Raw genomic sequence first — 18,548 nt, 5'->3', positions numbered from 1 at the left:
ACGCGGCAGAAGATTTTGAGTCTGTGGCAGAGGCCTGGGAAATCACACAGAAAGTCACCACAATCGGAACAGACAGTGCCCATGCCATGACCGCTGCAATGAGACAGCTCACATTCCAGCACATGCCATGTGTTGCTCACCTGTTACAGAGGACGATCACAGTTTGCCTTGCTGACAGCGGGTTCACAGCCACACTGGTGAGATGTCGTAAGATAGTCGGGCATTTTAAACACAGCCCCTCAAACACAGAGGAACTGCACCAGGAGCAAACACAACTAGGCCAAGACAACGAGCCACTGATGCAGGACGTTTCCACAAGATGGAATTCCACCCTGTTGATGGTCTCTCGTCTGCTGAAGAACCAAGATGCTGTGAAGGCTACGCTCGCCAAGCACAAGCTCACCATGTTGACTACTGCTGAGTGGGACAGACTGCAGAGGCTCGAAACCCTACTTTCACCATGCAGGTAAACACTCACCAACTTTCATTAATGGGATTCAAAACGTTGTGATTTGACTGAGAGTCCAGTATAACTTAAATTACCCTTCCAAAATGTATTGTACTGAATGTTAATATCACTATGACTATAGTATAAAGTTGATACTGTTTTTAATCCACTATTAAATGGCAAAATAATTAATCACTGTAATCAGCTTTTTGGCACCTTAGGAACATGGCTAAAATTAAAAATGTTGTATGTAAACAGGATTTGCAGAAATTAATCCACGCTTTAATTACCTGTAGAGTTGACTATTGCAATACCCTTCTTTCTTGTCTTTCTCTACTCTTTAGCACATTGAATGACAGTTATGTATGATGTGCTATTTACATAATATTGATTGATTGATTTGATTGATTGATTAACTATCCTCTGCAGAGATGTGACAGAGCTCCTTGGGGGTGAGAATTATGTGTCGTGCTCAGTTGTGTTACCTGCTCTCCGCCACCTGACCCGCACCATGGAGGCCTCAGATGATGACCCAGCTTATGTGGTGAAGTTCAAGGCTGCGTTTGAAAAGGAACTGTCTCAACGCGAGGATGCCCTCAACTAGAGGTCGACCGATATGGGTTTTTCTAAAGCCGATGGCAATACTGATATTTAGAGGTCAGAGTCAGCCGATATGAGCTGCCAATTTTTTTGGGCCGGTTTTTAGGGCCGATATGCTATCGTGTTGTCCTTAATTGGCATGCTAAAATATCATACTAGTAAGAGGACGCACAACACTTATAAACTTAACACAATTAGCATTTAATAGTGCCTTCAATGTTACTGTTACTATATGTTAATGAAAAATTATTAATTTCATTTAGATTTTATTATTCATAACATTTATTTTCATTATAAATAACATACATAATATTTATACTATATATTATTATATAAAAATGACTGTACTCATCATAACAATAAGAATTAACAAATTAATGACTTAAACGTATTAAAATAATCAATAGACTAACAGAGTGCAAGAAGACTTCCATGATGTGACAACTTCAGATAGTTACTTCAAAACGGCAAAATACATGTTCAAGTTATACAGTTTCACTGTGGAACTTCCATGCCTTGAACTTTCACACGTTTCTGTTTCAACAATATAAAACTCCGTCTCCCAGCATGCTGTGCAGGAAACCGGAAATAGGAACTGCAGAGGTCTAGCATCGGTCTCTGGTTCACAATCAAATCAAACATGTATACATCGCGAAAACGAATGGACATGGGATGGCAATGTTATAATACGTTCACAGGTTAGTTTTGCGTCCTCTTTTTGTTAACTTTTCACTTAGATTGTCCGTTACTACAGTTTAGATCGGAACATAGCGGTCACCAGCGTTAAGGGGGCTTACATAGTCGACGCATTCCCGACGCACTCGCGGCCACAAGGCTACGCATCGCAACGTTTCGTTTCGAGAGGAATTCTACAACTCCGATGCAGTTGAAATGCTATTCGTTTTTCCTTTCGCTAAATGAAGCAACACATCACAGACTACAGCTATCATGAGAGCAAATATACGACTTTAGGACATTGAAATGTAAGAATTGAAGCCTTACCTGTAGGCTATCTCTGCTGACTCCTGAAACATTTGTTGGCTTGGGTCTTTTGCACGCCGCGTTCTATGTAGCTGTCGTGCCTGACTTTAAATCGGCGCGACCAAATAAGAAAATCAGCCGATGCCGATACATTAAAAAATGGCAAAAATCGGCTGATTAAATCGGTCGACCTCTACCCTCAACCATGGATGGCTCAGAGTGGCAACAGCACTCGACCCTCGTTTTAAGGTAACCTGTAATGTCTTGTTTATTTTTCTCTTTTCTTGCTTATGAACCCGTTTCCTCTGCCCCCCCCCCTTCTATTTAATAACATGATGGAAACCATATATGACAATGAATTTCACCCAGCTTTTACACTGTAAATCTCTGACTGACAACAAATGACTGACTGACAACCGACAACAAACCTGTTTCTGATTCTTACTCTGATTTTAAGGACCTAAAGTGTCTACCAAGAGGAGAGCGAGGAGAGGTGTGGACCAGCATTGAGGCACTGGTGCAAAAACAACCAGGCAGAGCCACTCCGGAACGCACAGAGGAGCCAGCAAGGAAGAGGAGCCTCCTGCTGTATAATTCAGATTCTGAATCGGAGGATGAAGATTGGCCCAAAGGAGCCTTGACCCGTTACAGGGCAGAGCCTACCATCAGTGAGAGAGACTGCCCACTGCAGTGGTGGTCCACTCATGAGGGAGCCCATCCACAGCTCTCTGCCCTGGCCCGCAAGTATCTGGGCAGCCCTGCCACTTCTGTCCCTTGCGAAAGATTATTCTCCCTGGCAGGTAATATAGCTCAAAAGAAGAGGGCAGCCTTGAGCTCCGAAAATGTCAACAGGCTAGTTTGTCTCAGCAACTGGCTGAAAGAGAAGGAGCAGTAATCAGTTAAATGTATCCTGAGGCCAGTTGGCCAGTTATTTTTCAAAAGGATATTGGAAGACTTGAGATTGAGGTCAATCACTGGCACTTTTTAATGGATCACTTTATGTTGAACTGTTTGTCTTGGCCAGTGTTATTCAGAGTTGGACTGAGTTTCATTTAATTTCTCTTTTTTGTAATCATTTCAACCGTTGATAAATCAAGTGTGTTAAAGCCTCAGAGGTAACAGAGAGATGTTTTCTAACAGGGTTTATTTACATTGCTCTGAATGTACTTGAAAGAATTGCGTTTTACAAAAAAAAAAGTGTTTTAGTTTACAGAAGATCTACCTATACCTATAAAGCTACCTGAATTTCTGAAATTAACTTTCCTAAATATGCTGAACTTTATGGCACTTTTTTAATGGATCACTTTATGTTGAACTGTTTGTCTTGGCCAATGTTATTCAGAGTTGGACTGAGTTTGATTTAATTTCTCTGATTTTTTTTGTAATCATTTCAACTGTTGATAAATCAACAAAGTGTGTTAAAGCCTCAGAGGCAACAGAGATGTTTTCTAACAGGGTTTACCTTGTTCTGAATGTACTTGAAAGTATTGCGTTTTACCCCCCAAAAACAGTTATAGTTTACAGAAGATCTACCTATACCTATAAAGCTACCTGAATTTCTGAAATTAACTTTCCTAAATATGCTGAACTTTATGGCAGAATTTGCACTGGCTTGTTGATCTTGGTTTTGAAAAAAAAAATAAACAATATTTTGTTGATTTAAGCTTATGTATTGTCATTCAAAATCCATGTGGAAAAAATGTCTTTCTACCTGTTCTCAAGTCAGATATTTCTATGCGATTAAAACGCGATTAATTTCGATTAATTAATTTCAAAGGCTCTAATTAATTAGATTAAAATTTTTAATCGCGTCCCACCCCTACTTTCTGTATTTAACCATTTGAGAGAGAAAGCATTAGGAGCTTCATATTGACTAGGAATCAACTTGAAAAAAATTAATTATTCCATAAAAATCGTATCGCAGCCAAGGCCTACCCTGCTCCCATGTTTGCTTATAAGTCCTTTGTCGTTTCTCCTTCTCGTACGCTTTATCGGTGGCCTTTTCCTCCTCTTCAGACCGAGGTCGCTTTGTCCCCGTCTCTGGCGGTTTCTGTACACCTTTCAGAAAATTCCACATCTGCCAAAGCTTCATTGCGATGTAGATGAAACAACAAAAACGCGTGTTTAAATGGGCGATAATGTGGCCACATCTATTGAATTTGATAACGTCATTACCGCGATATTCAACGAGATGCATTATATGCATGCGCAGTAGTGAAAAAACTGACAGCCTGACTCGTACACGATATGATTCGGAATTCTTCGGTATTTTCCGTCCTGCCGATAAACACATCGATGAACACAGACACGGCACGCGCTTAATATGTGGCGGCGTGTCTGAATCTTCGCTTCATATTATTATTATTATTTTTTTTATTTTTATTTTTTTAAATTATTTTCAACTAGCCAGCCGGGCTGGCTCGTGACAGGAATTAACTGCCAAATGACAAATTAAGTCGCCTCAGGCGACCGGACCACCGCGACTTTCGAGCCGTGCAGTAGCATGTCAGATGTGATCTGATGTTTAGTACATATGATCCACAAAACAATAAATAAGTAATGATTCTCTAAACTTGAATTCACTCCTGATCTGATGTGGTTCAGTTCAGTTGAATGTTGGGTTTAACAGCACTGAGTGGAGCAGAAGCGCGAGCATTACGGGTTTCTTCTTTAGTTAGCATTAGCCCCTGCTACCTTTCTAGCATAACCAGGTTTCGTGCTGCGCGTGTATTTCATTGCAGTGTCTCAAATTTTGCACATGGCAGTGCTTTTGTGGACATTTCCTGATGAGCTTTTATTAACTGTCAATGTTCAGCTTAAGACTCAGGGATGAATTGCAGATTTCTCACTTGCTTTCTCTGGTAAGTAGTAGAGTGTATGCTGATTGTCTTTAATAGCAACCTTTTCCTTTTCAATTCAAACCAGATCTAGGTTCATAAATCAATGTAGCTATATTGTAGATGGCTGCATAGGTTTTTTTTTTTTTATTATTATTATTTTTCCTGTTTGAATTGTCAACTCAGTTTCTTTCAATCAGTCAAATTTTATTTATATAACCCTTTACAATAACCAAAAGGTACCCAAAGTGCTTTACATCAAAGCCATAAAACACAACACCAAAACGCATAAAAACACACAGGTTTTGACTGCGGAAGGTGCCACCGTGCTGCAGATTACCAGAAGCCTTTCAGAAGTACTTGAAATAAAACAGACGAAACGAAGCACCCCTCAAAAACAAGACTCCCCTAGTCAGGATTGTATGCCAATCTAAAAAAGTAGGTCTTCAACTTGGATTTAAAAAGGCCGGGATCAATAGTGGTGCGAATGTCGGGGGCAGATTGTTCCACAGTCTGGGAGCAGCGACAGCAAAAGAACGATCACCCCACTGTTTATATCTCGACCTTGGAGCTTCTAACAGAAGCTGACCCGAAGAACGCAGGGCCCTACCACGATCACGAATAGTTAAAATCTCAGACAGGTAAGAGGGAGCCAGGCCATTGATGGCATTAAAAACAAACAGAAGTTTAAAATCAATTCTAAAACAGACTGGAAGCCAATGGAGTGACGACAACACAGGAGTAATGTGTTCACGTCTAGGCGTGCTTGTTAAAAATCGGGCTGCAGCGTTCTGTACAAGTTGAAGATGTAAAATTGAAGACTGGCTGAGGCCAACATACAGGGCATTACAATAGTCCAGTCTCGAACTGATAAATGCATGAATTGCCTTCTCGAGATCCTGCCGACTAAGAAACGGCTTCGCTTTGGCCAAGAGACGAAGTTGAAAAAAGCTCGTTCTAACAACAGAACTAATCTGTTTTTCAAATTTAAGCCCACTGTCAAACGTTGCCCCAAGATTTTGTACAAATTGTTTAAAAAAGGGGGCCAGAGTACCAAAATTTGTTGTAAAAACATTTGACGTGGGTGACGTGCCAAATAAAATACATTGTTTTGCTGTCGTTCAAATGCAAAAAGTTCCGTGCCAGACACTGCTTTACGTCAGTAATACAAGCCAGTAACTTAGTAAGCGCCGTATTTTCATTGGGTCTCATGGGCAAATATATCTGCAAATCATCAGCATAAAAATGAAAAGACAGATTGTGTTTTTTTTTTTTTATAATTGATCCCAGAGGTAACATGTACAAAGAAAACAGAATCGGGCCGAGAATAGAGCCCTGTGGCACCCCACAAGAGAGGGATGCATATGAAGAACAGAGGTCGCCAATCATCACAGCGAAGCTCCTGTTTGCCAAGTATGACCTAAACCATTGGAGAGCAGTGCCACGAATGCCAACATACTGCTCGAGGCGAGATACAAGTTTCTTTGTATAGCGCTTTTAACAATATTGTCGCAAAACAGCTTTGCAGAAAATTTAAAGGCTTTAAACACCTCAGCTAATTTTGTCCCTAATAAATTTGTTTATCCCTGATGAGCGAGCCTGTGGCGACGGTGGCTAGGAAAAACTCCCTCAGATGACACGAGGAAGAAACCTCGAGAGGACCCAGACTCAAAAGGGAACCCATCCTCATCTGGGTGATAAGCTGGTGCGATTTTATAAATAAAAAGCTTCTATAATGGTGTTCTATATAGTCAAAGTATTACTATGTAACCAGGAAATGAATTATAGTATAACACTCTGAGGTCCTGGGCCTGTCAGACGCTCTGTGGCAGTCTGATAAACCTTGACATTTTTAAGTGTTTCATCCAACTAAAAACATCCATGCAAAAGTGACACACATGGTTATATTCTGGACGCCCTCAGCAATATGAGAGTAAGTGAATGTAATGAAATTTGTCTTTATTTCAATTAAGTGCAAACACAACCTTACAAAAAACTATTTTCAGAGTCTTCAAACCTTGTAAAAAAAAACTATATAAATATATATATCTACGCAAGACTTTTGAAGTCTGAACCTTGTAAACATAGGTGTTGGCTACGTAAAAGTAAGAACAGCATTCAGAAATTTTCTGTAATTTCAATACTAATTGTATAAACTTCAGACTATCTATTACCCTGTCCACACTAGGGATTTTGTACTGATACGATACTACTTTCGTACCGCAACACCTGTCCACACTAGCAACTATAGACCCTTTTCAGTCACGTGACCTTCGTAACAGCGACCGCCATTTTGGACATGTAGTGGACTTCTGCTCGAATCGGTTTGAATGCGAGGAAGGCGACAAACATAAAAGAAAAAGGAGCGAGATGCAGAAAACTGTATTTACTAGTTTACTGTAATTATGATCTGGCAGCTATTTACACCGGATCCAGTGTAAATAGCTGCCGGAGCCAACGTCCGAGCTAGCGAGCCAGCGCTGGCTCCGAGCCGCTGCGAGCCAGCGCTGGCTCGCGGAGGCTCGGAGCCAGCGCTAGCGAGCTAGCTCGGACGTTCTAGTTTACTGTAATTATGATCTGGCAGCTATTTACACCGGATACAGTGTAAATAGCTGCCGGAGCCAACGTCCGAGGTTCCGGAGCCAGCGCTAGCTCGCGCCCGGCCGGAGCCAGCGCTAGCTCGCTAGCTCGGATGTTGGCTCCGGCAGGTATTTACACTGGATCCGGTGTAAATAGCTGCCAGATCATAATTACAGTAAACTAGAATGGAATGTTAACAGCAATGTAATGCCTTTTCTGGCTAATTTTATTCGTCTTACCTCCAACAAAGTGGTCACTACACAAGTGTTGGTATGCCGCTATCCATCTTCTCTGTCAGTCAGCATCTACCGGGATCCGATAAAACGATAACCCTTGCCTTGTTTGTTGATGGTTACTACATCCAGGTGCACAACAATATAGTGGCATGATGGAAGTCTTGCTGAAAGTAAAAACTTTCTTTGCTGTCGTTCCTCAATGTTGGCTGTGGTAAACTACTGGTAGTACATGTCCAAAATGGCGGCCGCGTTTGTCGTGACGTCACGTGAAAAGGGTCCATACCGGTACTGTAGCGGTATAACTGTATCGGTACGAAACCCACAAATGTATGGGTTTCGTACCGGTACAGTATCGGTACTGTAGTGCTTCGCTGCAGTGTGGACAGATGAAGCGGCTCTGTATCAATACAAATATAATGCGCATGCGAAAACAAAACGACCGTGGAGCTACATGGAGCAGAGAAAGGGAGCAGGGGAGGGAGGGAGAAAGAGGGAGGAAGAAAGGAAGAAGAGGGGAAAAGGGAGGGGAGGGGGGAAAAGGGAGGGGGAAAGAGGGAGGAAGAAAGGAAGAAGAGGGGAAGAGAAGGAAAGAGGGAGAAGGGGGGGAGGGAGGGAGGAAGAAAGGAAGAAGAGGGAGAAAGGGAGATTCGTTTTCTTTGTTTCTTTCTCAACTGCCTCGCGCGTTTTATACGGTTCGACTGAATAAATGACCACCAGAAATACAGACTGTACATTGACAACAAAAAGCACACACGCGTTGTTTCATCCGCCATATTCTCGGAAGGAAGTTACTCGGTAACCACGGAAACATTTCGCGCACGCGCATTTCAACTTCCGTGAAAGAAAACCGCAAACATATCTCTCGCTAGTGTGGACAGATGCACTAAACTGTACCGGTATACTTTGTATCGATACAGTTATACCACTTTCGTACCGGTATAAGTGTGAACACAGCTTGTTTTCTTCAAAGCCAGTTGGCCTTTCAAATGAATATTCATGAGGTAGGTGTAATTCACCAGTAATCCCCCCCCCCCCCGTCACTGTCAATAGTCCATTTGTCAAAGCCCCTGGCCCCTGTACCTCCCTGCCCCCTCCCACACCTCTCTGCTTGGAAAGTTACTGCAAAGAAAAGAATCCCTAAAAGCCAGAGCTGCATTTCATAATCTTATGCATGGACTATAATAAATCTAAAGTTAGCAATGAAGATAAACTATGTCTATGCAGGGCATGTTGATTTAGGTAACTAATTACTGTAAATCAGTGAAACATAGTTTGGCAACAGAAAAATGTTTTCAAAACTTGACGAAAATAACACGGCACGTTTCGATCAACTAGTTCTTTCTCTTCAAAGAGCACCTCCTATCCTAACAACCCACTAACCATCAAACATGCACTCACTTCTTACTCTGATTTCCTGTGTTTTACTGTAGCTTGATTTTGTTTTTCTCAATTGTAAGGTCGCTTTGGATAAAAGCGTCTGCTAAATGTAATGTAGCTCTCCCTATACGCTAACCGAAAAAGCATGACAACAACCGCTAGTGAGACATCTTCCTTGCATTGGCCATTCCTCAAAGTTTCTCAGTTGGTATGGAAACAAGTGAACATGTGCGCTTGTTTATACCGGTGAAATGGGGCGTGTTCTCATCTCCCCTTGCTACACAATGAGCGAATGACGACACTGATGTTCCATGCGCTTAACATGTGAATAGCTGAAGGGTGTGTCGTTAAGAGGCTGTTGAGATATATAAAAAAAATTTTTTTGAAAACTAGAAGATTCAAGGTTTCTAGTGGTGTTACTTGAATGTTTCTAGCACAAAAACCCGCGGAGCTTCAGACGTGTGTTTGGAACAGTCCAAAAAGTCCCCCCGGGGGGACCGCAGCCTCAGTGTTAAATATGAAGTCTCTTTGAAGTTATCAACTGTTGGAGACTTGAGTACGACTGCAGTCCTAAAGTTCTCATGTCAGTTGTAGTCCTCAGCCATCATAGCAAAACTGTAAGTGTCCAGAGCATCTTCCAAGTGCGACTTTCGACTGTCCATGCGGGGCCGTCCTCCACAGGAGCGATGTGATGAGACTCCAACCAGAAGTAGGGCATCAGGATGGATCAGGCAGGTCCGAGGAGCCGAAGAGGTCAGCATCTCCATCTCAGGAGATCGAGATGTGAAAACACAAGTTGTTGGGTATGCCCGGTGTCACTGAATGGTTAAAAACAGTATACGTTTTGCATTGAGTGTAAGCAAGGACTCCAGCAAGGCTAATTATGACAGTCGGGAACCACCCGAGCTGATGATCACATCATCAGCTTTTCTTTGGCTAATTGGACACGAGGTACGCCAGCACTCTTGCCAGAGCACTTGGGGGGGGATTAGGTGCCTTACTCAAGGGCACTTCAGCCAGTCCTGCTGGTCCAGGGAATCGAACCAGTGACCTTTTGGGCCCAAAGCTACTTCTCTAACCATCAGGCCACAGCGTCCAACAACTATGACGGTATAACTAAAAGGGAGAGCCAGAAGGTAACACAGACATGAGGGAGCCCCAGGACATAAAGCAGCAGCCACTACACCATCAACAAACTCGAGTGAATGTGTGATAGCCGGGGGGGGGTGTGACAGCATCCATACATCCCAGTTTACCAAAACACTATGCCTGAGGACCCTCCAGATCTACACCTTTACCTAATTAAAACAAAAAACAGCTAGTAACAAAAGGCTATTTTTACATTAGGTATGGGCGCAAACACAATCTTCTCAATTTGTAAATTTTTCTAACGGGACAAAAAAAGCTACTTGCTTGAAATAGTGAGCTGAGCTATAAATTTCATTCACCTCTCACCATCTCAACACTTCTTGTAGCCTTGATAACCAGTGGCCCACCCCCTCCAGGCGTTTCCATGGTACCGCAGAGCAGTCAGAGGCAGAGAGTACCACCTCCACCTGGAGAAGATGCGAGAGAGGTATGACCTGCTCTTTTATGCTTCACGAAAATGGTTTCATCGCTGCACCAGTGTGTTCTGGCTGTTCTGCTTGCATGACACTACAGCAGCTTGACACGAGCCAGTGCAGTGCATGATGGGATTTTATGAGTGTTCTGGGTCTTAACTTTTGGAAATGACATGAAAGTCGCAGGTCTTAATGTAAAAATAACTATTTTGTTCTTTGCTGATCCAGATATTTTATCTCTTGTATGTTGCGTGATCAGGCGTGGCAGAGTGATGATGTGGGAGTCAGGCCGAAGATCCCTCAGGCTCTGGAGAAGATTCTGCAGCTGAAGGAGATCCGACAGGATCAGCTCACCGCCGCTCCTACCGGTGAGAACGCAGTGAACGCCCTTGAGCCGAGCAAACTGCTCCAGGAAACTGAAGGGTTAACACTGCGTGTGTGTTGTGTTCTCAGAAGAGGAAGACGACGACACGGCCGATGTGGACATGAACAGCTCTCGTCCGTACTCGGATGATGAAGAAGAAAGCGCACTCTCTAAAAAAAGAGGTGAGTTTTACCAGCAGTCTTTCGTTTCATTCTCTGTAGTCAGTAGAAAGGTTTATTGTACAGTTAGGTCCGTATATATTTGGACACTGACACAATTTTTTTTTTTTTTTACCTGTTTACTGAAACCTATTCAAGTTATAGTTATATAATGGACATGGACCTAAAGTCCAGACTTTCAGCTTTCATTTGAGGGTATCCACATTAAAATTGGATGAAGGGTTTAGGAGTTTCAGCTCCTTAACATGTGCCACCCTGTTTTTAAAGGGACCAAAAGTAATTGGACAATTGACTCAAAGGCTATTTCATGGGCAGGTGTGGGCAATTCCTTTGTTATGTCATTCTCAATTAAGCAGATAAAAGGCCTGGAGTTGATTTGAGGTGCGGTGCTTGCATTTGGAAGATTTTGCTGTGAAGAAAACATGCGGTCAAAGGAGCTCTTCATGCAGGTGAAACAAGCCATCCTTAAGCTGCGAAAACAGAAAAAACCCATCCGAGAAATTGCTACAATATTAGGAGTGGCAAAATCTACAGTTTGGTACATCCTGAGAAAGAAAGAAAGCACTGGTGAACTCATCAATGCAAAAAGACCTGGATGCCCACAGAAGACAACAGTGGTGGATGATCGCAGAATAATTTCCATGGTGAAGAGAAACCCCTTCACAATAGCCAACCAAGTGAACAACACTCTCCAGGAGGTAGGCGTATCAATATCCAAATCTACCATAAAGAGAAGACTGCATGAAAGTAAATACAGAGGGTTCACTGCACGGTGCAAGCCACTCATAAGCCTCAAGAATAAAAAGGCTAGATTGGACTTTGCTAAAAAACATCTAAAAAAGCCAGCACAGTTCTGGAAGAACATTCTTTGGACAGATGAAACCAAGCTCAACCTCTACCAGAATGATGGAAAGAAAAAAGTATGGCGAAGGCGTGGTACAGCTCATGATCCAAAGCATACGACATCATCTGTAAAACACGGCGGAGGCAGTGTGATGGCTTGGGCATGCATGGCTGCCAGTGGCACTGGGTCACTAGTGTTTATTGATGATGTGACACAGGACAGAAGCAGCCGGATGAATTCTGAGGTATTCAGAGACGTACTGTGTGCTCAAATCCAGCCAAACTGATTGGTCGGTGTTTCATAATACAGATGGACAATGACCCAAAACATAAAGCCAAAGCAACCCAGGAGTTTATTAAAGCAAAGAAGTGGAATGTTCTTGAATGGCCAAGTCAGTCACCTGATCTCAACCCAATTGAGCATGCATTTCACTTGTTAAAGACTAAACTTCAGACAGAAAGGCCCACAAACAAACAGCAACTGAAAACCGCTGCAGTAAAGGCCTGGCAGAGCATTAAAAAGGAGGAAACACAGCGTCTGGTGATGTCCATGAGTTCAAGACTTCAGGCAGTCATTGCCAACAAAGGGTTTTCAACCAAGTATTAGAAATGAGCATTTTATTTACAATTATTTAATTTGTCCAATTACTTTTGAGCCCCTGAAATGAAGGGATTGTGTTTAAAAAATGCTTTAGTTCCGCACATTTTTATGCAATCATTTTGTTCAACCCACTGAATTAAAGCTGAAAGTCTGAACTTCAACTGCATCTGAATTGTTTTGTTCAAAATCCATTGTGGTAATGTACAGAACCAAAATTAGAAAAATGTTCTCTGTCCAAATATTTATGGACCTAACTGTATGTGTTCATAGCAGAGGTGGGGACTTGAGACTTGGGGACTTGGACTCGAGTCACTGTTTTCATGACTTGTGACTTGACTTGACAAAACATGAAAATACTTGAGACTTGACTCGGACTTGGAAGTTTAAGACTCGGGACTTGACTTGACTTGACACACGATGACTTGAGTGACTTGAGTGTTATTTCCATCGTGTTTTTATTGTGAAAATAAAATGTAATATGCACATACTTCAGTAATTTTGATTGCACTGCCGTTGCGTTGTCACCGCCCTGTCCATCAGGCACGCTCTCTGCGTGGGCTATATACCGGCACGCCCCATGCCACGATGTGTTCACAGATTTCACATCATATCATCATGTCAGCCATCCCAAGAGTCATCACTTTCGGCTTCAAGGGCTACTGCCGAGAAGGTAAACGACGAACGGCGCAGTGCAAGATTTGCAACGTGACGATTTCTGACAGCCAGACCACGACCTCCAATTTCGTCCGGCATTTGAAGATCCATTCTGCCCAGTAAGTTTATTAATGTGTTGTTATTTGGTGATCGCAGCTAAACTCCTCGTTAGCCAATGTTAGCCACGAGAGTGAGCGGTAGGAGGATTTTAGCTGTTGCAGATGGAGCTCGGGATTCAGTTTATTATTGTGAAATTCTTATGTGAATGCTGGTAAGCAATGTAGTTACGTCAAGTTTAATGATATTGTATATCAGTAGTAGTAAGTTGATTGTGCACTTTGCAGTCGTGATGCTGAATAACATAAGCAGCTTCCTACCCTGTTGTTCTGTTTCAGGGTTAAGCTGATGGTCAGCTTGTGAACATGTACGCGTTCATGAGCAGCACAAATTGGTGTAAGCGTGTTCGTGTACATTAGCCAGACTGTCCATAGGGCATAGAGGCAGGGAGTTTATCATAGCCGTTTGAAATAGCAGTGCAGCAACCTGCACATTTTTTTCGTCACACTACCCGATCAAAAAAGAAAAGAAAACTCCGTCCCACTGCCTATCATGCACTATTGAAGAAAGCGCCACGATTTGGATTCCCCGGCATGCCACTCGCTGTTTGAATACAGGCTAGCAGCGATACTAAACTCCGCAAAACAGGCTGACTGTGCGCGGGAGTCTCGGTTCCCGCTGTAACACAGTGTTAGGAAAATAAACTGTGCAGTCATCCAAACCATGAATTTACATTTAGTATATCAGGCTACCAGGCCGCCAGAACAATGGTTTGAATGACTACAATTTAGAGAGCGCAACTCTGTAACTGAACAGGTGCATTGGATATTTCCCAGTGAGGTCATTTAAAAAGTCTCTGGGTAATTGTTGAAGGAAAGCTGAATCCCGCGCGCTGTCCTTTCCGTATTGTTCCCGAAACGTTGCGCTTGTGGTCAGGAGGACAGTGCGTTAGCCACGACCGAAACGTTGTGAGCAAAGTTCCTGTGGAAAGGAATGCGCGGGATGCATATTTCATTTAACGTTTATTTTCGTAACAATCTATTATAGCGGGAACCAAGACTCCCGCGCCAAAGTGGTTCTATCTGTCCCCGCTCCGCACAGGCTGAGGCGCCTCGGAGAGAGAGAGAGAGAGAGAGCGAGAGAGAGAGAGAGCGCTTTTGCACACACCTCTGGAGCTTGTCCTATGGGGTAAGATGATGTCACTTTTGCACGGGCGAACAGGTCTTCTTTTTGAGACCTAAATTATGTCTGACACATTTCTCTATCCTTTGGGTTTTTTTTTTTTACTGGCGCAAACATGCATCGAAGTCACTTCAGGTTTCTCCACGTGTATCTTATTAATAATAATCATCTCATCTGACGTGATTAGAGATTGGAGGAGCTCATGCCCCTGTTAACCCAAGGTGTCGTCCTACCCTCTTTTAACTACGCACATAACAGAATGCCAATTCTCTGTTTATTTTTCTTGTTGGCTGATGACAATGTGAGAAACTTAGTTGGCTTTCAATCTTGCAATCAATTTTGCCATCAATAAATAACTTTGTGACATTATTACTGTTTTGTTTTATTCCATGATGTATTTTACAGAACATGAGTATTTAAAATGCAAATATTTAACAGGTTGGGCACATGTGCCAGGGATGTTTACTGACATTTACTTATGTATTGCCTTTTCAATGTATTAAATTCATATTCTGCTGCTAAAATTACGCCAATACGCCTAAGGTGACTTGACTTGGGCTTGACTTATTATAGGACTTGACTTGACTTGACTTGACATAGCCTGTGACTTGACTTGACTTGCCCAAGACAAAAAAGACTTGGGACTTACTTGGGACTTGAAGGTTAAGACTTGAGACTTGCACATGTGTGACTTGGTCCCATCTCTGGTTCATAGCTAATTGACGTGTGCTGCTAATTGATCGTTAAAGTCATGATACAAGTTTATTTAAAAAGTGAGAGGAGGATAAAACCTTTCTTTGGAAAATATAACACAGATTTATTCCTTACTTCTCCAATCAGCTCCTCTTCTTTTTAATGCTCGAAGTAAGTTTGCAAGTCTGTTTGTGGCAATAATTCAATCAGCCGGCTTACATTTCTTTTAGCAGCCATTCGTTTAACTTGATTAACTACAGGATGAGCGATGCAGCCTGTCCCAATGCAGAGATGCTGATCCCCCCCCCCCCCCCAAAAAAAAAAAAAAAACCTCCCAGCATCCCCATGCCTTTTACTGCCATTAAGGACTTTTAGTTCAGCAAAATGCAACACTTTCTTCATTGATGGTGACCATTAAAACTTGAATGTGACCTCCAGAAAAGCCGCAGACGCAGGAACCGGAAGAAGAAGAGGAGTCAGGAGAAGAATGATCAAGTGGAGGCGAGAAAGAACGAGGCTGAGAAGGACAAAGAGAAAGATCACGCAGTGGAGATCGAGTACGTCACCGAGGAGCCGGAGAGCTACGACCCCAACTACATTTTCTTCAAGAGGATCTTTGAAGCGTTTAAGGTGAGCGTTTACGTCCTGCCAAGTCGAGAGTGCAAACTAAGGCTGAAAACCAAGAGTCGGGTGTTACGCGCTTCTCACGTTTCAGCACAGAAGCGCTCTGATTGCTAAGACGTATTATTGTGGTTTTTATGGGTTTCTGTGGTGTCCCCCAGTTGACCAATGAGGTGAAGAAAGAGAAGGAGAAAGAGCCGGAGAAGACTGAGAGGCAGGAAATCACCTCATATAAGAAGAAATTTTTAGAGGAAAAGAAAGACAGTGACAAGGTGACGTGTCCCTGGAACGTTTGGGTCTGTTCTATTTCGTGTGTTCTGTATTGAACTAGATCTCCCCTTCTTCTTGTTCTCACAGGAAACCAAACAGGATGTGCCGAAACTCTCCAAGAAGAAGCTGAGGAGGATGAACAGGTTGACTGTAGCGGAGCTCAAACAGGTTTCTCACACAAAGATGTCATCTCTAGCCGCTTTATCCTTCTACAGGGTCACAGGCAAGCTGGAGCCTATCCCAGCTGACTACGGGCGAAAGGCGGGGTACACCCTGGACAAGTCGCCAGGTCATCACAGGGCTGACACATAGACACAGACAACCATTCACACTCACATTCACACCTACGGTCAATTTAGAGCAGGGGTCACCAAACTTTTTTCTCTGGGGGCCTCATTGTCGTTCCTGACTGTGATGGGGGGCCAGGGTCGGGTCAGCTATATCACATAGAATTGTATGACCCAGACAAATATGACCACCAGCAGGCCTCATTGTGTAGCAGAGATTACTAGCCTGGCACGGCCATCCCCACTACTATATCCATACTACTATATCCCCACTACTATATCCCCACTACTATATCCCCACTACTATATCAGCACTACTATATCAACACTTGATTCCTGGCACATATTTGTTTATCTTTACTAGTGGTTTGCAAAAGTAGTAATTGAGTCTTCACACTTTGTTTTAATTTGAAATACCACAGATATTCCATTTATTTGTTTTCTAATAAAAATAACATCAAAGCTGTCAAGGTAAGAAACATCTGCCTAGTTGAGGTGATTGACACTGGCAAAGGTGAGTGGAAAATTATAAATTGTAGGTAGGCCTGTTGATATTATTAATAATATAAATAATAATTGTATGCAGCACTTAATAAAGGTCAAATAAATAGGCCTATAAAATAAATAAATTTTAAAAAACAGTGAAATTATAATAATATGAGCAATAGATCACAGCAGTTGTGCTGTGTCCTGCACATCATTGCTCTCATCCATGGCCAAAGCAAAAAACTCAAATTCTGACGCTTTCTCATTCAGCTGGTCATACACGTTGTCCCCCAAATCTTCGGTTCGCCTGGTCATAGTAGGTGCAGAGAGACTCACCGCGTCGAGCGCATCCTTCTTGTCGGGACACACCTCCTCGGCCACAGCAAGCATGCATACTTTAACAAAGTCCCCATCAGTAAACGGCTTTCCATGGGTAGCTAGTAGGTGAGCTACCTTATAGCTAGCTCGGACAGCAGCCTGGTTGATCTGGGTTTGGGGAAGGAATACATTCTGTTGTGCAGCCAGTCCGCATTTCATCCTCCGAATCCTGTCTTCTCTTGTTTGCCCTCGCAAACTAGCATACTCTTTGTGGCGGGTTTCGTAGTGACGACGCAGATTATATTCTTTGAAAACCGGCACACTTTCTTTACATACAAGACAAACTGCACGGTCCTTACACTCATAGTTCGAATTACGTGGGAGCCAATGGGAGCTGAGCTCCCATTCCCTCAGGCTCCCATGAAAGAAGCAAACTTAATTATCTGTGGAAGTCTCTCAAATACGTCATATATCACCATAATAAGCTTGAATAGCCTATATCACCATATAAATGTAAATAAAACTCATTTCATTTCCGATCACCATGCAGCCATAACTTTGTATTGAACGTGTTATTAAACCGCAACATGTACGGCTGTACTTCACCACCACACCACTATGCGCGCAAACTGAAATTTGCAGCCTGCGAAATCGAATGTGAAGTTAAGTCCGAAGAAGACTTGTCCTCTATCTCACAACGATCTTCCTTTGTTTAACAATATATATAATTATATATATAATTTGTTTAACTATATATATATATATATATATATATATATATATATATATATATATATATATATATGCGCAACACTGTGTGTGCGTGCGTGCATGCGCGCGCCTGTGTGTGAAAGCTGTGCACTGCAGTGCGCAAAAGTGCGCTGGTCCAGGAGAGCGAGTATGCATTGCTTTTTTTTTTTTTTAAATAGAGACCCCCATAGGGTCAAATTTATAATTCGAACCCTGCTTACACTGAACGAAAAAATATTCGGTGGTCCACTGTTGTTTAAAAACTCTGCACTCTCTGTCAGCTTTTTGCTGACCGCTCGCCATTTTGCTGTCCTGAACACTGACAATTCTCTGCGCATGCGCTGCCTGTCACTGCTTGATTGCGAGCATATGACGAAAATTCGGAAAATATGAATAGTTCATTTTATAACTAAATATCAATTTAATTGATAAAATAAACAAAATACAAGATGCAGACATGTTATTATTTGCCAAAAAGCAATTTTAAAAAATAGGCCATGACCACTTTTGGGGATTGCCTCATAGGGCCGGTTCAAGTGATGGGGGGCAGAGGGGCTGGGGGGCCGGTCAGGGGGGGGTGGCGGGCCGGATCTGGCCCGCGGGCCGTAGTTTGGTGACCCCT

At 42.6% G+C, this 18,548-nt stretch overlaps 1 protein-coding gene across 1 annotated transcript in view; it reads left to right on the top strand.

Annotated features, from left to right (window-relative positions):
* The window catches only part of LOC132885414 (splicing factor 3B subunit 2-like), a 92,334-nt gene that overhangs the window by 40,400 nt on the left and 33,386 nt on the right, over positions 1 to 18,548 (top strand). Inside the window, exons 7-12 of the mRNA XM_060920072.1 lie at positions 10,535 to 10,635; positions 10,881 to 10,989; positions 11,075 to 11,171; positions 15,638 to 15,824; positions 15,977 to 16,087; positions 16,173 to 16,253. Coding sequence (XP_060776055.1) covers positions 10,535 to 10,635; positions 10,881 to 10,989; positions 11,075 to 11,171; positions 15,638 to 15,824; positions 15,977 to 16,087; positions 16,173 to 16,253 — 686 coding nt within the window. The remainder of the gene's footprint in view (positions 1 to 10,534; positions 10,636 to 10,880; positions 10,990 to 11,074; positions 11,172 to 15,637; positions 15,825 to 15,976; positions 16,088 to 16,172; positions 16,254 to 18,548) is intronic.

The sequence above is a fragment of the Neoarius graeffei genome, chromosome 1, assembly GCF_027579695.1.
Source record: "Neoarius graeffei isolate fNeoGra1 chromosome 1, fNeoGra1.pri, whole genome shotgun sequence".
NCBI classification, from domain to species: Eukaryota; Metazoa; Chordata; class Actinopteri; order Siluriformes; family Ariidae; genus Neoarius; species Neoarius graeffei.
Note: the sequence above shows the minus strand (reverse complement) of the source record. Positions and strands in the feature narration are given on the sequence as shown.